Genomic DNA, 18593 nt, shown 5'->3' on the forward strand with positions numbered 1-18593 from the left:
GAGTTTGGAGAGGGGCACGAGAGGGAGACTGATTATCCGCGCAGACAGCCTCCCTGCAAAAAGATGCTCCGCTACTCACCCAAACGTCGTGAGCTCGATCCCCACCGCGGCCGTAGCATTACGATGGAGGCCAAACGGTAGAGGCCCGTTGACTGCGATATCTGTGCACGTCAAAAATTTCTGAAGCCCGCCACTACGGCATCTCTCATAAGCATGTGGGGTTTTGGGGAATCGAAACCCCACATAATATTAGATGTTGTATGAATACGTGCAAAACTTGGCCTGTAGAAATATAAACAAATTACCATGCCTAACCGTGTCATTGCCGGATTGTCAAAAATTGACCAAAACGTTCCGACTAGCATTTTGTGTCACATTAAATGGATGGATGGATAGATGAAATTCTGTAAATAACTCAAACAATATAGGTATAGCACACCAACAAAAATGTTCAGCACACAGCATGGTGCTCTGAGTCTACTGACGCTGTCTCAATAACCAAATTTCTATAGAAAATAGGCGAGCTGGTACAATGTATATTGTTCTACATTATTCGTGTGAGAAGTTTGAATTTCTTCTCGGTGTCCACCATTCTGAAACGACAAAGAATGACGTATAACTGTTTGTGGACAGTGGCGACGCGCAGCGCTATCACGCATTTGAGTGAGACATATCAACCAATATATCAGGCGTAAGCTTCAAAATGATCCATTTCCCTCGTTGTTCTCACTTTGTAACGCTTTCCATATTTCGCCTTATTTTGTGGAGTGTAAAAATCCGGGCTCTTTACCGACGTAGAATGTTCACATGATTGCCACGATATATGTTACTGAACTCCCCCACCTTGCTGCGCCGTTCTCAGAACTAAAAAATCAGAACGAAGGCGAAATAGAGAGCTGCGAGGCGAAGATAACTGCAGCACCGCCATTCACGTGACGGGTTTATCTAGCGGTCGGCTCCCTTAAAAGACAGATAAGCAGGCCGATTTTTCCGAAGTATATTGCTCACCGTACTACGTTGAGCACATGTGAGCAGGATGATACGAAGGCTGCTTACTCTGGGTGTCTGCATCGGGCTCTTTGGAGCCTCGTCGGCATTGATAAGGTGAGACAATACCCGGTCAGAAAGAAGAACATTCCTTGCCAAGATGTTAAGTTGCCACTGGGTGCCCAACGCATTGAAAATAATGCGTCCTTATATTTTTGCTATTCTGTGTATTCCACTTAGAATCAATATTCAGGAAAACTTGAGTGGGGTGAGGTTTTCACAGATCATTTTCTAGCAAGAAACGCCAACACTTCATTTCGTTATTCAAAACCTATCTCTCCTGTCGGTAGAAAAGCTAAACATTTTTCTTGTCGGGGTATTGATTGCAGTCGACTTCATTCAGTATGCTTGCGCGTCACTATCAGTCTCACAGCGAATATATCAAAGGTAGCGGTACATATTGTGCAAAACGCTAAGGCAACCCAAGGTATGCGTGAAGCAGTATAAGTAACGCGACACCTAACTCCATAATTGTACATTGCTTAGTTCATCAGACCCATTGAAGACCCGTAGCTATGAACACGAGGTCTGATAGCTCACCAGTGGTAGGCGATGTGCGGCCATTTTGGAGCGCTGCTGAAGTTCATAATAGGTCATGACTGACACATGTGGTCTATGATGACAGCACATGGAAGGGCATAGATACACAGGCAGAGTAAACCGAGTATTTAAACTTTATATGTGTTCGCAGTAAGAGCTTACTCAGTACCTGCGGGAAAATGATATTAGAGGAAGAGAGACGCAGAGAAATGGTCGAGAAAACTGGTAAAGAACTGAAATTGCACTGCAAGTGCCTACATCTTTCACATATAATGCAGTCGTATTCTTCGTCTACAAGAAAATGGCATGAGTGAAGAGTAATGGCAATGTAAAATGTGGGAGTGATTGAGTGATGATGGACATCAGCAGTTATGCAGGCACTACGGAATCAGGCCATCGATGAGCTCTACATAAACATACTAGAAGGAATCTACAGCAGAATCACCCCACCATAGTTCTCCGTAAAGAAAACGATATAATTCAAATATAGAAAGGTGTAAGGCAGGGACATACTATCCCTACAATGCTATTCCCTGCGTGTTTACAGGAGGCTGTCAGGGCCCTAGATTTGGAAGAGTTAAAGATAAAAGTTATTGAAGAGTATTTTAGTAACGTGTGATTCAATGATGACTTTGCATTAATGGGTAACCAAGGGGACGAATCACAGCTCATGATTACTGAAATGGAAACGGAAAGCAGAAGAGCAATTCTCAAAATGAATATGCATAAGACTGAGGTCATGCGCAACAGTCTCAAAAGAAAACAGCGATTGGCGATGTGTGATGAGACGCTGGAAATTGTAAGAGATTATGCCTACTTAGGACAGGTAGTCACCGCGGAGCCTAATCATGAGAGGGAAATAACTAAATGAATAAGGACGGGTGGATCACATTCGGCAAGCATTCGCAAATTATGTATGGTAATCTATTACTAACCTTGAAGAGGAAGGTGTATAACAGCTGTATCGTGCCGGTACTTCGCTGCGGAGAAAAAATCTGGACGGTTGTAAAGATAGTTCAGCTTAGATTCAGCACGACGCAGCGAGCGATGCAAAGGAAAATGTTAAGCATAACCTTAGGAAACAAGAAGAGTGCAGATTGGGTCAGGGAACTAACCAGGGTTAGGGATATCATAGTTCAAATAAAGAAGAAATGGACACTGGCCAGGCACGCAACGCGTAAGCAGGATAACCACTGGTCGTCTAGGGTAACTGACTAAATTCCCCGAGAAGGCAAAACGCACGAGGGGCAGACAAAAAGTTACCTGGGCCGACGAAATTAAAAAGTTCGCAGCATAACGTGGCAGCAGAAAGTACAAGACCAGGTTGATTCACGGATCACGGGAGAGGCTTTTTTTTTCTGCAGTGGGCATAGTGAGGCTGATGATGATGATGAAGGCGATGATGGTTGTAGAGCGTTAAGCTGTGCCCAAGTTGCCCAGGTTGACATCAGTTAAGAGCGGTTGCTTAGTTGCAATACGCCCTAATGATACGCGAAAAAATACATAGAGAAAGAATTTTTCAACAAAAAATTAAGGTGGAACTATGCTAGTGAGTGGCCTCTTTTTTCTTCTGTATTGCAGTTCTAACGTAAAAAGTACTCGTTGGCAAGCAGTCAGCAGATTCAACAAGTCCGGATATGTTGGACAGCCAGAGTGTATGAGCACATAGGCTAAATACTCCACCAAGCAAGCGGTTTACCTGGTTTAAATGCAATGTAATACCTAAAGCAATCATGTAGTTCATACTCCGGAAAAAGCACAGTGGTTGCTGACACGCTACGGGAAGCAAAATGCCCCCCCCCCCGTGTTCTCAGCATTTCATACTGTTCGTAGCACTGTCGGTAGCACTGCTCAATGATCAACACGAGTCCACGCCATTCCAAAATCATGTGCTTTATCGTGTGCCCCAATGAAATGAGACATCCAGCAGGAGCAGCAAAAATCGTTATCCTGCTATCTAGACAATACCAGGGAACCACAGCATCGGATATACCTTGATAATTTTTATGCTTTTCAAATGACTTTCTTTGCTTCGTTCAACGCCAATGCAATTTCTATAAAACAAATTCCTAACACTCACTATTTAAACCGTCTAAGAGTAGTAGAACAAATAATTCACTGGCTATATGATCCACGCTGTGGTGTCTAGTGTTTATGGTGATCATCTGCTAAGCCGAAAGTCCGGGGTTCGAATTCCGAGAATTCCGACCGAATTAACAGTGTAGGCGATAACGCTCAAGGCCCACATTCTTAGATTTAGGCGCACAGCAAAAAACCACACGTGGTAGAAGTTTCCGCAGCCCTCCACAGCGTTGTCTCTCAAAATGCTATGGTAGTTTTGGGAAGTTAGACCCCAAAAACTATCTTAACACTGACAAAACGGTAGCCATTCCGTGGGTGTTTTGTCACTCATAAATAATATCCTCTGCTTTCCTTCAAGCTAATTACGATGATTACAGTAAATGAAACATGACTCAGAAGAGTAGCGCAGAGAAGCAAACAGGCGGCGACCAACCAAGACGGGACACTGCGCTATCTGGCGCTGGGTCCCATCTTGATCTGCCGCCGTGCGTGTGCTTCTTTGCGCTGCTGTTCTGAATTATTCGCCAGCAATTAGTCCCTGAGTCTATTCTTTTAAAACGCGACTCCCTCAACATTCTGGCAGGGTCCCGCTGCACAAGATGAAAAGCATCAGGCAACAGCACCAAGAATTCGGCTGGCCACTAGACTTCACTCATGATTGGTCGTTAAGCCCTGCCAACGGACCCCTTCCGGAGCCCCTCAAGAACTACATCGATGTGAGTTCCGAAACGTAACCAGGTGACATATTAAAGTTCATGTACGTTTCCAAAAGAACGCGGAAAAAACAACGCCCACTTCAAGGGTCATGATTATTTTCTGCGGTGATTCGTGTTAGACAAGATTGGTCGCACTGTCGTGGTTACACTCTATGCGTTGTAACCACAAACAACACTTTATCACGTGGTTACAAGAGATACGATAACCTTTCATTAAAGCCGTGTAACTGCACCGAAAAGACGCGCCTACCCCCCCCCCCCAAAAAAAGCAATGCGGGTAAGTCATAGGAGTGAAAAGTCACAAAGCGAAATAAAATATGTATAACTAGTGCAAAAAAGCAGCCTTGAAAGCACTCAAAGTTAATTTCCACCCAAAGCTAGGAGGTGCTTCCATTCTTTGAAGTTCTTGAAAAAAGTAGTTCGGGAAAGTGTAAGTCTTACAGAACGAAATATCGCAACCTTGTGTCAGTGGTCAATGTGCAATGTCACATTGTGACATTGCGCGTTCACCAATACGCAGTGCGCAGCCCAGCACACGTAGTCACAGCGAAAGCTGGAAGAAGAATAACAAGCTTAATTTCAGGGAAGGGAAAGAGGAATTCAAGAGGAAACACTAAACGTACTACCAGTCCCACAGTTGTATAAATATTTTCTTCGAACAATAATTTTCCGGGAAAGAAACACACTTATACCACCTTCTAAAACAATTATAAAACAAAACAAGCGCCATAAGACTTGAGTGCTATTCCATTGACTGGACCAAGACCAAGGATCAGCTACAGTACTGATATTATAGATTATGAAATACTTTTGTTGGGCAATCTATACCCATCCCTAATCAAACTAGTCGATGAAAACTTATGTATGTCTTAAAATATTCCTAATGTTTCTTCCAAATTTATAACTGTTTTTTTCTGTGATGTCTCATAACATGCTTATAATTACCTTCCACTTTATGTTTAACGTGCTCCATCTGCAAAGATTGTTATTTGCACTGATATAGTTTGTTTCAGTTATTGCCCAATTTTGTGTCAAAGTGTCCTTTTTTTATTTTTGACCTTTTTTGCATACTGCGCAATCAGCAGTGAATTTTTTTACAATGCACCTGATTTCACTGGTTTTGCCCTTGCTGTCAGACATGTAAGCCCGGTGTAAAGGCCTCGTCAGGTGACATGCAGGTCTCATTTTAGGGCTAAGCTTCTTAGGGTGTGCGTCTGTCCACCCTCCGTTGGTGTATGTAGCCACCGGTGGCACATACCCGAAACAGCGGTCCCTAGAATGTCCGCTGGATGGCTCCAGTTTTATATGATGAATACATGATGAAAAGATGTGAGATGGCTGTACTTGGAGTGTTCACTAAAGAGACGTTCGGACCGACATACGTACGAATCGACATACAGATGGACGGACGGACTGACGAACGGACAGACAGAGGGAGTCTGAGGGAGGGCCGCATGAACGGACGGGTGGTCAGACGGAAGAACGGATATATGGACGGACGCATGGAGGGACACGCAGACGGACTGACGCACCGACGGTCACACGGATGGATGGACGCATGGACAGACGGAAGCAAGAACGAATGGGTGGACGAAAGCACTGACGGACTGACGAAGGCTTCGCCCCACCAGTCATCATTTACTCTGTGGATATGCTGTGATTTTTTTTTGTTTGCCTTGTAGAGAAATTTCACACTGTGAATAATGCATATATATGTCAAATAAACAAAGTGAAATTGAAACTGGACCAGTGGAGCCGTTCATTCAGGGCTCTACTGGTTTTCAACAACCGGAGGACGTGATCTAAAATCCCGAATCACATTCCCGGGTTTAAGCTATAGCGAAATGAGCACCCCTTTATAGTTGATAGACTATGACCCCCCCCTCCTGCCTTCTGTAGTCTATTCTATCATTTAGAAAGTTATCTAAACCTGTTGTTTTTTTCACGACCTCATGATTTGTGAAAGGCGTTGAGCACCCTACCCCAATAGAGCCATTTTAAACACTCCTTGGCCAGCTAATGCCGTACACTTTGTTTGATGGCAGCTATTATGCGATAAAACATCATAATATCTGTGAACGAAGCATCATTTTCAGATTATTCCATCTTCGGAGAAGCGTGGAAACCGCTACACACCTGTAGGGCACGTGCAGTTTCTTGATGCTGTGGCTGATAACGATGAAGAATTGAGGGTGGATTATGGATGAAAGAACTTCGTTAAAGTGTAATACGTTGTACTAGTGTCCAAGCTCAAATCGGGCTGCTCCCGCGCTACAACCGAGACATCTATCCTTCCAGCCGCTTTGCGGGCCCGTTGGACTGCCCGTAACCGCCCCCAAAAAGGCGCACTGAGCACAGCTGTGTCCCACCACTCCTAAGTTTTTTCCTTGTAGCTGCGTAACGCGGGGCCACGCCAGCGCGTATTAAAGAGATCTATTGTGTTGTGGCATTTGTCGCATGTTGTAGGAATACAAAACTACAGAATAATATTGTTAAGTAACATTGCGTTTGGGTAGGCTCTTGTTTGTAAGGGTCCTAGCGTAATTTCCTGAGTTCTGTTTAGTTTACTGTGTGGAGGGGGGCAGAGGTCTACGTCCAGGAATAAATTATTATGGCTAAGCATTTCGTGATGGGTTGGAAACATTTAACGACTCACTCGTTACACAATTTGGACTGTGTGACTCCTAGCTGTTATCTTAATTTTCTAAAATGCTCTATTAAACTTAAATTGATTGTAAACTTCAATTTCTAGAAAACATGAAGCCTGCAAAAGTTGAATTTGCAAAGCCTTTCCAAGAAGTGGCGTAGATCCCTATCATTGCGATAGCATTTATATGGGCACTCTCAGCTGGATTTCGCCGCCAACGTCAACGTCGATGTCATGTACCGTATATGTATACGTAACGATATATGTAAATACAAGAAAGAAAAAAATCCAGAAAAAGAACCTGGCGCGTGGAATCGAACGTGCAATCTCCGAGTCGTGTATGTGAGGCGTTAACCACTGAGCTACGGGGAAGCACGTGTTTCCGCGGTCAAAAGGCAAGCTATATATGACTACCATTTACCACGTGTGAGTGGCACCTCGGAAGGGAACTATCGTGTTTTCAGCCTTACCAGCAATATGGCCCAGTGAGCCCGCTGGGGCGCGTGCTCTTATCTCCCACGCGTACTTTGCCTCGCGGAGAGGAGTAGGTGGTTGTAAAGCCCTTGAACGCCCACGCGCCCTTATCTCTTGGTTGGGAGCATCTTCTGTCTTGGCTGTCCTGAAGTTTTCACCGCAACAATGCTGTTGTGGTTATCGGGCGCACAAAGGTCACTGCCATTGTGCAGTCTCCGTTAGCAAAAAGAGCGCGCTTTTCAGGCACGTGAAGTAAGAATTGACACGCTTATTTGGGTTCATCTGTACCTGTGAGTACGTTTCGTGCGTTATCTGTGCATTAGAAACGCGGTGCACGTTTCGATCTGCTTGCCATTCTGCACGTGACCTTCCAATTTGTTGCTATCGCATTCATTGCATCGCCTTTGTGGCAAAGCTGTGACTTTTTTCCCACTCTCTACAGAGTAGCAGAACAAATAGGAACCTAAGCATAGGGCCTAGGTTAGAAAGACATTACCTCTGAAATATTTTTTCTTTATTTTTATACTTTGTCTACTTTTGGAGATGAACGTCAGCAGCGGCCATGATGGGAGACTACGGCGCAAAAAAAATGGCAGCTGTGATCTCATAACAGCTATCACTGTAAAATGGACGGATACAAGACATACCCACACTTCTTTCTGAAGCTTTATTTTCATCGCCTTACACCCAGTTCATCGCCTTACACCTTTCATCACCAGTTCTTCTTATTACATTCTGTAAGTGCTATAGCTGTTGTCCATGCACAGGCGTTCAAAGAGCGTTCATCTGAGTTTAAAGAACTGATTAAAACATTTCTTCGAAACATTATAAGTACAATGCTGCCTTTCATGTTTATTGCTTGCGCTGGGTTTGCAATCAACCCCACTCAACTGTCCGAAAGCGTTCCCAAAAGTACACTTCAAATTTATCATTGAATTCTAGCATGGGTACAGCGATTGCTTATTTTAGGGCCAACGTTTAAAACAACGGTGAACGCTTCGTCTCAGAAAACACGCTCACCTATCCTGGAGCTCTGTCTGTCCTTAAATCCTTTAATCCGTAGGTTCTAACGCCATACTTCAGAAGAACGCATTTTTCCCTGGCTGCCCTAACTTAATCCTGCAAACGTTCTATCAGCGCCCCAATCGGACGACACCTTTATGATTCGCGTCCGTAGCAGTCTTATAGTTGCATTTGGCACCGATACTTTTGGGTGGTGGGGGTGAGCGGGGAAAAAGGTGATTCATTATAGAGGTATACCCATTAACATACTTCCACAAAGGAAACGACACGTACACAAAAAGGGAACTGTTCATTCACTTCACGAGGGCTTGAAGGCATCATTTGCCAGCGTGATATATGTCAGCAAACACGTGCAATTCCTTTCCTGGGGCTAACCTAGAGGTCTCCAGGAAGTGGCAGCGGTGAGTTTTCTTAAGCAAATGTGAAACAAAGCGAAAAATAATGAATTTAAGATCATTGGTTGCACATAGCAAGGGGATGGAAGCCGGCTACTTGGACGAGAGCAGCAAGGCACGACCCAGCGGCGTGTCATTTCTTTCTGACCTCGTCCAAGAAGTTGGCAGAAGCCCCATCGCTAAAAAAGAATTTGCTCTTCACAAAATGTTTAATGGAAAACTGGAACTCAGTGTTCCTTAAAACTCGAGCAGCCAGGTTTTGCTGATGTGGTTAGGTAATACAGCTTATGGTTACACAAAGTATCAAACGATAAAGAATAAGCTCACGTTGAAGCACTAAACGTGCGACCTAAAAAAAGTGGAGCTATAAATTAACAAGGAAAACACGTAAATTAAGCAATACAGTGGCTTACTATATTGAAAGACTCGGCATGCTTTGGACATTTGGTACACGTTATATATTAACGTGTACAGCTTACGGTTACACAAAGCATAAAACGAGAAAGAACCAATGAATGGCGCCCAGTTCTCATCAGTTCTTTGACGTTGAAGCACGAAAAGAGCAACCTAGAAAAGAAGAGCGTTCAGCTTACAAAGAAAAGACGTGAACAATAAAATACAGTGACTAACTATATTGAAGAACTCCACTTGCTTTAGACATTGGTGGACACGTTAGATATTAATGTATTGACAGTACATGACCTGCCTTTTCCTTTTAGGAGTTCAGCTGTAATACTTAGTAAGTACGCTGGCAAATGAACGCAAACATAGTTTGCCCTCAGTTTAAATACCTTTACTTTTGTAACTGGCGAAGTAGAACTACCTCTCTGATGAAGCAATATATATTCAAGTTCACTGACATTCTATCTGAAGGAGAAAAGCTGTAATGTATTTTGCTTGCGCGCGTTTAATCTTGTAGATTAAACGCGCGTCCATAAGGCACAATTACAATCGAAGTTAGCACTAACACGCCGTGTGAAATTTAAGTATTTAGGCAGGCCCGCCATATTGGACGTTTCACTATAGGGCTCAAATGCTAACCCACAGGTTGCGGTATCGGATCGCGCCTGCAGAAGCCCGCCTTTTTGATGGAGTCTAAATTGCCCAATGCCTAGTACTTAAATTTAGTTGCACTTTAAAGAAACCTAGGTGCTTGCAATTTGCGGAGCTCTCTACTACAGCGCCTCTCATATTCATTTTGTGGTTGTGGGATGTCAAACCTTATCAAATAAATATTTTAAATACATTTTGGCGGACACCCTTACGTCATATAAATAAGGAAAATAGATTGTTTTAATTGCACTGCCTACTACTTATTCGAATAAATACAGTGATCAAATCTCAGGAGCTTGACATATGATGTAGATTGCTGCATTGTTCACGTAGGTAAACACTGCAACAGGTAGTTAGGCTTTACCACCATTCAGCATTGCTATTCAATAGGCATTATATTCTACGCATTTTCTCTCTATACTCCTACCACCTCTCCATAGCATACAAATCAGAAGTTAAAGCTAACGGCCATTTCTTAGCACAATTACCCTGTTTAGAAAGGAGGATACAAATATATTCAGTGCGCCATCCAGAGACTTGGAAAGTACCGTTATGTCGAACAAATTGTGGGACCCAAATGCTTAAACACAAGCTTCCAGAATCACTTAACCCGCTTAGCAACAAAAGTATAGCACCGCAAAGATTATCTACAAATAAATCTGCGTACGTTTTTTTATATTTTGACGGTAATTGTATTCATAGTTTTAAAATTGCTTCTCCCTTGATAATCAAGCACTTGTGTGGCGTACTTTTTTTCTTCTTCTAACACGACAAACTTGGGACATGAACTGGCTGTGTGTAGTCTCCAAAATAGAAACAAGAGGTTGTGGCAACGGTGGCGGAATAAACCACGCTGCGTTTTCGAAACCGCGTCTCAGAATGTTACATTTACTGGTGTCCCTGAACTACGAACTCGACCTTCCATGGAGCGGCATGAGAATCTCCACGGCTTCAACCCTGGTACTGCTGGCACTGCACCCGGCCAGGTACCCGTTTCCGATGTTGTTAGAGGTACTACTACCTTAACGCTAACGCAGCTGTGACTTGCCAATCACTCCTGTGGATCATTCAAGTCGAGAACATGTTCCGCATCCGCTACACTTGATTATTACACCATTTTTAGCAAAATGGTTTTTTCTAATTATACTGCATACGTTGGCTCGTTTACTGCTGATAACTTAAAACACTAGTTCTTCTAGTTAAGAATATATATATATATATATATATATATATATATATATATATATATATATATATATATATATATATGTATATTGTTGCGCACATGCACGAAGAGAAAGAAGCGTATACGGTGAACGCACTTGTCGCCCGGAGCGAGAAAGGAAGAAGAGGATCAGGAGGATCTCTAACCAGTCGGCCGCTTCTGAGCTGCCCCTCACGACATAATAAACGGCCCCTTTCAACCTCTACCGGTCTCTTTCAAACGTAACAGAGTGGTGGAGGAGCTGGGTAAGCGCTTAAACTACGGAACGATCACTGCCACAGCTTCGACACAGCCTTCAACTTGCCGGTATCCCACCATCTGCCGTGAGTGACTTCGACATGCCCGAAGAAGCAGGCATTTCCAGGACGGCATCGTCTGGTCCGCTTCCTTACTATCGAGTTCCACCGCTCTTCGAAGGAAAAACCGAAGAAGATGTGGACGCCTGGCTCACCAAGTACAAACGTGTGGGCAAGTCCAACGGTTGGGATGCAGCCGCTATGCTAGCCAACGTAGTGTTCTCCCTGACCGACACCGCACTGGTATGGTACGAGAACCACGAGGACGCACTCATGACGTGGGATCTTTTTGTTGAAGAGCTCAGGGCATGTTTCGGCGACTCGGTTGCACGAAAAAAGCGGGCTGAGCAAACACTGTCTCAATGGGCACAGCTATCAGGTGAGACATGCACCACTTACATAAAAGAAGTGTTAAGGCTGTGCAAGGTGGTCTGTGCTACCACGTCGGAAGAGGACAAAGTTGGGCATCTGCCTAAAGGGATTGCTGAGGACGTGTATAATTTTTACATTGGAAAAGAAAGCCTCAGTTCTGTGTCCGACGTCATTCAGCATTGCCGAACGTTTGAAACGCTCAAATGCGTCGAATTGCGCCCAAGTTTGGTCAGCTGGCTAACGTTACAACTATTGCCAGTGTGGACATGAATCCTGGCCTCGACCTCTTTTCTACCATTCACAGATTGTTCGTAAAGAACTGTCCCACCGAGAAATGTCGTATTCGACAGCTGACCATGCCGAGTTGTGTCTGCCACGTGAGGCTATGGATGTGCCTCCTTTGACCCCATGGCAACCGACGATGAGCGCGGCAACTGTGGAGTACAGCCCAGCCCCACAGTCAAGGATGACAACCAGATTTCCCGCGGCGTGGTATGAGCGACGCTCTCCGCGCATGCCTCCTCGACACCCGACGTCTCGGTACGACGTACCCGACCAGTACATCCGTCACACAAGAGCAAATGATGACGCTCTATTCATCGACGAGCGACCACGTTTCGACCTCGGCCGGTCTGCTATTCCTGCGGTGTACCCAGCAACTTCCCAGCAACTTCCGCAACCACTCCCCGGCATCTAACAGGAGTTTAACGCCCCCAACGCGAGCTAGTCCTCATCGTTATCCTTCACCGCTGCGTCGCAAAGCGCCCTCTTCGCCACCGGAAAACTAGCCAGCGCGGCCAATGGGGGTGAGGTCGCTGGAAACGTGCCACTGACAGAAACACCTACTATATGTATGTTTAAAAACAAAGTCTGTGTTTTGGTGGATTATGTGCCTGTGATGGCCTTGCTGGACACATGTGCAACGATTTCCGTGATGAGTGCTTCCTTTAAAGACGTGTTAGGGCGGAGAGTTGTTTTTACCTGGGATGAAACTTCGACGTTATGTGGAGTGAGTAGAGAGCCGTTGCGCACTATTGGTGTGTGTAGTGCTGAAGTATTTTTGGGGGGCCTTATGATAACGACAGAGTTTGCGATTATTCCTCGGTCGACACATGAGATCATTCTCGGCATGGACTTCTTGCGAGAATGTGGTGCCACTGTAGACTGTCGCATGGGGAAAGTCTTTGTGAGTGGCCAGATGCCGTCAGAACTTCTGAAAACTCCAGTGGATGACCAAACTACGCTGTGTGTCTGTGGCTATACGTTCATACCTGCGTTGACTACTGTACGTGTTCCTGTTGTTTGTCGCGGCGCGGATTCAGACAGCTTCGATGCGAGCGTAGAACCAATGCACATAATTTGCGTGAAGAAGAATGTGTGTGTTCCTCATTGTGTGGTGTCAATCGATGGCGGAATAACTAGTCTATGGACTGTAAACTGTTCCTCTGAGCCCGTGACACTACCCAATGGTTTGAAATTAGCTTCGGTCAGCAAAGAACACACGACCTTATCAGTGGTCGAGCTCACAGACGTACCGGAAGAACGTGACGGAACTGGTGGTCACAATTTGGACGGGGCGCTTATGGCAACGATAAATAAGTCGCTTAGCTCAAGCGAGCGCCGAAATTGATTGAATGTGCTATTGAAGCACGTTTCGGTATTTGACTTTGTGCAGAAGGGCAAAGTAATCTCTATCGCCCTGTCTCGAACGCGCCATACCATACACACTGGGGCGGCAAGTCTGATTCACCAACACCCATATCATGTTTCCCCGTCAGAAAGACAAATTATTAGCAACCAAGTGCACGAAATGATGCAAAAGGGAGTGGTACAAGAGTCAGCCAGTCCGTGGGCAGTATCGGTAATTCTTGTTAAGAAGAAAGATGGATCTTGAAGATTTTGCGTCGACTATCGCCGACTGAATGCCGTGACTAAAAAGGACGTATACCCACTGCCCCGTATAGAGGACGCAATAGACTGCTTACCTTCGACCTCTTTTTTTTCCTCCGTAGACTTAGAGCCGGTTATTGGCAAATTTCGATGCACCCAGAGGACAAGGAGAAGACTGCCTTTGTAACCCCTGATGGGCTCTTTGAATTCAACGTGATGCCATTTGGACTGGGCAATGCACCGGCAACGTTCGAGAGGTTTATGGACAACATTCTGCGTGGCTTGAAGTGGAACATCTGCATGTGCTACCTCAATGACGTCGTCATCTTTGGCCGCACGTTCAGTGAACACAACTCTCGTCTGGATACTGTTTTAAACTGCATCCGAAACGCTGGCCTAGTTTTAAACTCGAAGAAACGCCACTTCGGAGACCGCCAGACACTTGTGCTCGGGCATCTCTATGACAAGGTTGGCATCCACCTTGACCCCCAGAAGACAGCAGCAGTTGAGGCTTTCAATGCGCCGCGTTCCGTCAAGGAGCTTCGTAGTTTCCTGTGGCTTTGTTCGTACTTCAGCAGCTTTATTTCGAAGTTTGCCGACGTTGCGTATCCTCTCACATGCCTCTTACGAAAGCACAATTCCTTTGTGTGGACTCCAGAGTGCGATTCTTCATTTCGTCGATTAAAGTTTTTGGTGACGTCACGACCCGTCTTTCAGCACTTCAGTCCTTCTGCTCCGACAGAGCTTCATACGGATGCTAGCGGCATAGGTATTGGAGCCGTCCTAGTACAACGTTACGGGGACCACGAACACGTCATCGCACACGCAAGTCGCTCCCTAAGCAGGCCGGAACAAAACTACACTCTCACAGAACAAGAATGCCTGGCGGTATTATTTGCAATTCAGCGGTTTATGTCTTACCTGTACGGACGCCCATTCACAGTCGTAACCGACCACCACTCGTTGTGCTGGCCTGTCAACATTCGTGACCCTTGTGGCCACCTTGCGCGCTGGGCACTCCGGCTACAAGAATACAGTTTTACCGTCGCTTACAAGAGTGGTCGTCGACATGCTGATGCGGACTGTCTTTCACGTAAGCCACTTAGCACAACAGACTGTGAATCTGATGACCTTGACCAGCTTGTAGCGTCTGTCTCGCCTACGTTTCCGGACTATCCCAGTTTCAGAGCAGAACAGCGGAAGGACGCTAAACTATCACCACTATTTGCCGCTTCATCCGCTTCCACTAGTGCACGCCGTTTCAGTATGCGTGATGGACTATTGTTCAAAAGGAACCTCTCCAGCAGTGGTGCGCGTTTTCTTCTAGTGGTCCCGGAGAGCCTGCGAACTGTTATTCTGAGTGTCATGCACGACGACCCTACATCTGAACATTTAGATTTGGCGCGGACGCTTCACCGGACTAAAGAGCGCTTTTATTGGCCTGGTATGCAGAAGTCCGTTGAGAGTTATGTGGCAAGCGGCATTAAATGTCCGTGTCACAAACGCCCATCAACTGGTTCAGCTGGTCTTCTACAGCCGATGCCATCTCCAAGCGCACCTTTCGAACAAGTGGGGATTGACTTTCTGGGACCCTTTCAAAATCGGCTAAGGGCAACCGATGGATAATTGTTTGCGTCAACTACCACACACGCTACTGCGAGACGGCAGCCGTCCCCTCCGCAACTGCCAGTGAAGTCTCGTCATTTTTGATACAGTAACTCATCCTCCGACACGGCCCACCCTCTGATTATCAGCAATTGCGGACGACAATTCACAGCTGATGTCGTGGAGGAGCTACTCCGTTTATGTGAATCCCGCCTGCGTCATTCGACACTATACCACCCCCAAACTAATGGGCTGATGGAGCGTACCAACCGCACCATTATCGACATGTTGTCTATGTATGTCTCATGCGACCACAAGAACTGGGATGACGTACTCCCGTTCTTTACGTACGCGTTCAACACCGCGAAGCATGAGATTACAGGTTATAGCCCTTTCTTTTTGCTCTATGCACGTTCTCCCAGGCACACAATCGACCCAATATTACCTGTCTGTGATCATGACAACGTCACTGTCGCCGAGACTCTCTGCCTCGCTGAAGAGGCGTGTCGCATAGCTCGACTACCGAAATTGGCATCGCAAGACAAAGCGAAGGCACGCTATGACATTTGCCATCGACCAGTGATTTATCGCCGTGGTGATCTGATGTGGTTGTGGAATCCGATGCGCAAGCGCGGGTTATGCCAAAAGTTTTTGGCCACTTACGATGGACTTTTTGTCATTGTCGACAGATTTACAGATGTCAACAATGTAATAACTCGTCTCACGGCATGTGGTCGACGAGCTGCCAAAACTCAAGTCATTCACGTTACCCGCCTGAAACTGTTCACACCACGACAACTCGACTGACTTGTCCGGCGGCCTTCCTCTGCGCGGAGAGGAATGTTGTGCACATGCATGAAGACAAAAAAGCGTATACGGTGAACACCCTTGTCACCCGGAGCGAGAAAGGAAGAAGAGGATCAGGAAGATCTCAAAACCAGTCAGCCGCTACTGAGCTGCCCCTCACGACCTAATAAACGGCCTCTTTCAACCTCTACAGGTCTCTTTCAAACGTATATATATATATATATATATATATATATATATATATATATAGTTTAGTAGATCCTCCGTGAGCGGTCACAACGTGGTTTATTTCGACGTTTCGGCCTAGAGTCTGGCCTTCATGATATATATATATATATATATATATATATATATATATATATATGCCGGTCCCACGGCCGAAACGTAAAGAAACTTTTCTTTTTTTCGACCTGTGTTTTCTTTTTATTTATACTATTTACCGGCGTCCAAGAATTTATTCCCTGCAATTATATATATATATATATGTGAAAAAAGTGTATACCTAAGGGCTCGTTTTTCTGTGTTTTGACACAATATTAATGAGATCTAACAGACAGTAATGCCAAGGAATGTATAGGGGAAGTTATAGGAACCAATGGAATGTAAATAAGAAAAAAGAAAAGTGGGTGAAAAAACGAGCCGTGAGCAGGAATTGTACCTGCGACCTTCAGATAATGCGTTCGATGCTCTAGCCACTGAGCTATCACAGCGGCCTTCCCTCCATCCACTTTTTTGGTTTATATGTGAATTTAGAAGTAAGAGTGTCAGTCAGCGCCATCTATAAGCCAAGCGACGAGTGTGAAACACTATTTTTATGCGCATATGTGGCGTCACGTAGCACGTGAACTTATTACGAGCGGGCAGCTGATCAATAGTTCCTCGTATACAACCTAATGACACGAAGTCTGCCAGTACGAGACCCTCGTTAATGAATAAGGGAAAGAAGTGTATGCCTAAGGGCTAGTTTTTTCGTGTTTTGACACTATATTAATGAAATCTAACAGACAGTAATGCCAAGAAATGTATAGGGGAAGTTATTAGAACCAATGGAATGTAAAGAAGAAGAAAGAAAAGTGGGTGAAAAAATGACCAGCCGTGAGCAGGAATCGAAACTACGATATATATATATATATATATATATATATATATATATATATATATATATATATATATATATATATATATATATATATATATATATATAACTCGAAGTGAACGACTGTTTACTTAGCCGCAGCAGCCACTCACTTTTTCGCTGTCTTATTCTGCCACCACAGCGTGGCGTTACCCTCTCCCCAAAGAAAAAAAAGCAAAAGTAGCATCGCATGAATTACGCGGCTCGGAAAAACAACGAACAGTTGTCTAAAATGTCTGTGTCCACTGAGAAGAAAAACAGGACATGAAAAAGAGAGCGAGAAATAAATGTACACTTGTTTTGAAGGCAAGTGCCACATGACGAAGTTCGTGACTTGCAGTCAGAGCGAATAGTAAGGCTTCGACCTGGAGATGTGAACGAGAACGGTGCGATGTGTCTGCTGGGACAACTTCGTAGTTGAGTTCCCCGAGGCGATGAAGAACTCGGTAGTGTCCGAAGTACTGACATAATAATTTCTATGAGCGCCCACGGTAACGTATGGGAGTCCAAACCCATAATAGGTCACCTGGTTCGTATATTACTGGTCTGTGGTGGGTGCTGTACCGGCGAGCATCTTGATTTTACCGCGATAAAATGCGAAAGCGCGCAAGCTGCCGGGCGTCTTCGGCACCCTGAACAAATACATCTGCGTCCTGTGTAATCATGTCGGGCAGAGTTGGTTGCAGTTTGGTGTCAAGCATTGTGGTTACGTCACAGCCGTAAACCAGACGAAAAAGAGCTGTGCCGGTGGTTTCCTGCAGGGCTGTATTGTAGGCAACGGTTATATACGGGAGAATTTCGTCCCAATTCTTGTGATCCTTGGCGACATACATCGAAAGCATATCTGCAATTGTTTTGTTGAGGCATTCGGTTCACCCGTTATCCTGCGGGTGGTACGCAGATGCTGTTCAGTGCATTGTGCCACTCAGCAACAGGATCTCTCTCGGAGCAACTATGCCGTAAAAGCAGTACCACGACCTGTGATGACGACAGTGGGAGCACAGTGGCGGAGAACGATGTTTTTGTTAAAAAAGGTAGCCACATCAAAAGCAGTTGCTCGCTAGGCCACTTGTTTCGCAGTATCTGGTCAAGTAGTAAGTGGCAACTCTAATCCAGCGGTTACCAGACGTGGACTTCGGAAATAGGCCGAGTAAAGCAATCCCGACCTTTTCAAAAGGTGCGCGAGGGAGCCGCAAAGGCAGAAGCCGACCAGCTGGTTTTATCGTTGGGTTTTTGCGACGCTGGCAAGCTGCGCATGCCTTGACGTACTGCCGGGCGGTTTTTGT

The 18593-nt window shown here is 45.2% G+C and overlaps 1 protein-coding gene across 1 annotated transcript in view; it reads left to right on the forward strand.

The window, feature by feature from the left end:
- Positions 1-1002: 1002 nt before the first annotated feature.
- LOC142787003 (cathepsin D-like) overlaps positions 1003-18593 on the forward strand; it is a 51167-nt gene continuing 33576 nt past the window's right edge. The window contains exons 1-2 of the mRNA XM_075884619.1: positions 1003-1104; positions 4253-4385. Of these exons, the coding sequence (XP_075740734.1) occupies positions 1037-1104; positions 4253-4385 (201 nt within the window). The 5' untranslated portion in view covers positions 1003-1036. The remainder of the gene's footprint in view (positions 1105-4252; positions 4386-18593) is intronic.

Source organism: Rhipicephalus microplus, unplaced genomic scaffold, assembly GCF_043290135.1.
Source record: "Rhipicephalus microplus isolate Deutch F79 unplaced genomic scaffold, USDA_Rmic scaffold_41, whole genome shotgun sequence".
In the NCBI taxonomy this organism is placed as follows: domain Eukaryota; kingdom Metazoa; phylum Arthropoda; class Arachnida; order Ixodida; family Ixodidae; genus Rhipicephalus; species Rhipicephalus microplus.